This window comes from Triplophysa dalaica, chromosome 10, assembly GCF_015846415.1.
Source record: "Triplophysa dalaica isolate WHDGS20190420 chromosome 10, ASM1584641v1, whole genome shotgun sequence".
In the NCBI taxonomy this organism is placed as follows: Eukaryota; Metazoa; Chordata; class Actinopteri; order Cypriniformes; family Nemacheilidae; genus Triplophysa; species Triplophysa dalaica.
Genome location: NC_079551.1, coordinates 1931371 through 1932926, shown reverse-complemented (window position 1 = coordinate 1932926; position 1556 = coordinate 1931371). Strand labels below are relative to the sequence as shown.

Here is a 1556-nt window from a genome sequence, read left to right as displayed (position 1 = left end):
TCTGTGAATGTCTAGATCTGCACTGATCAGGGCTGGGTTTCCCGATAACGATGTATCTTAGCTCTTAAGAGCGTTTTCTACGTGCAAACTTACGAACGCTCGCAGCAATTCCACGAGCGTTTCCCAAAAATGCACTTAACATAAACGCGCGAGAACGCGCTCTACGTGCTACTTACGAGTCGCTGTCCATTCGCGAAGTGCTGAAATTTAACCTTATATGGAATCGTATTCTGAACGTTTAACCTAATAATTGTCATCTGTGTTGGATTACCAATCAAGACAATCAAGTCTATATAAAGCACCTACACACAGGCGGAGACACTGACAAAATGGCTGAACAAAAAAAAACAAGAAAAGATACCTTTCAAAAGGATGAAATTAATGTCCTCTTAGAGGAGATAGAGAAAAACAAAGATGTGATTTTTACCAGATTTAAAGGACACCATACTAATAAAGAAAAACAAAACATCTGGGAGGACATTGCTACCAAACTAACTGCAACCAGGGGTGTTCAAAGGTCAGGGAAGGAGGTCCGCAAGAAGTGGCAGGATTTTGCAAGCCTGGCAAAAAGGAAGAGGGCACTGCAGAGGACTGCAATTAAAAAAACAGGTGGTGGGACCAATGAGTCCCCCCTTCTTACAGCCGAGGAAGAAAAGGCATTGTCAATACTTGGCACAAGTGCTTCAGATGGAATTAGTGGTGGTATTGACATCCATGGAGGAGTAGGGATAACTCAACCTGAGCCTGAGCCTGAACCTGAGTCAGGTCCTTCATGCTCAGAGGAACCATCAGTTTCATCTGCCATCTCCGAGCACCTACCATCTCCTAGTCCTCCAAAAAACCCTCCCAGGCCACAGCCTCCATCTTCAGTGGTCCAGACTGCAGCCACAACAACTCAGCAGTTTGAGAATGTCTGTAGCTGTAGTCAGGACCTAGTGCAGCTGGAGAGAGAGAAACTAGATGTCTTGAAAGACATTAGGCAATGCCTTCAAGAAGCCAATGAGACAGACAACAACTTCCAACAGCAGCTCATTTAGCTCAAGAAGGCCAAACTGGCCTTAGAAGAGAGGAGGCTTGCACTAGAGGAGATGAGTCTTGCAAGGCCCTCAATTTCTGTGCCAATTGTCTTGCCAGAAGACACAGGTAATGTGATTTATTGTTTCAGTAATTTGTGCAATGTGAAATGTTTTCTATATGTAGTTATGACTCATCTCACTGTACAATGTATTTTGCAGGTTGTGGGGAACTGAATAACCCAAATTAATAAAACTATGCAATGTTTTTTATTAATAAAGCTATATGCAGTGTTTTTGATGTCCATGTCTTTGTTGAACCATGCACACGAGGCCTAAGACCATATGAAATAATATAATAATTGTTATGAGTTCTTCCAAATGTTTCTGAAGTAAATGGCTAATGGTTGATGATTATTTTCAGACATAAGCATTTAAGTTTCAATATTATTAATATAAAGTCTATATATTTGGCGTGACAGATAACACAAATATATATACAGTACTTCATCTAGCCAATACATTTCTACAGGTATAGACAAA

The 1556-nt window shown here is 41.0% G+C and overlaps 1 protein-coding gene across 1 annotated transcript; it reads left to right on the top strand.

The window, feature by feature from the left end:
• The first annotated feature begins 329 nt into the window (after positions 1-329).
• Positions 330-1037, top strand: LOC130429839 (myb-related transcription factor, partner of profilin-like). Its single transcript, XM_056758665.1, has one exon. It carries the CDS (start codon positions 330-332, stop codon positions 1035-1037), a length of 708 nt encoding a protein of 235 aa, XP_056614643.1.
• Positions 1038-1556: the final 519 nt, after the last annotated feature.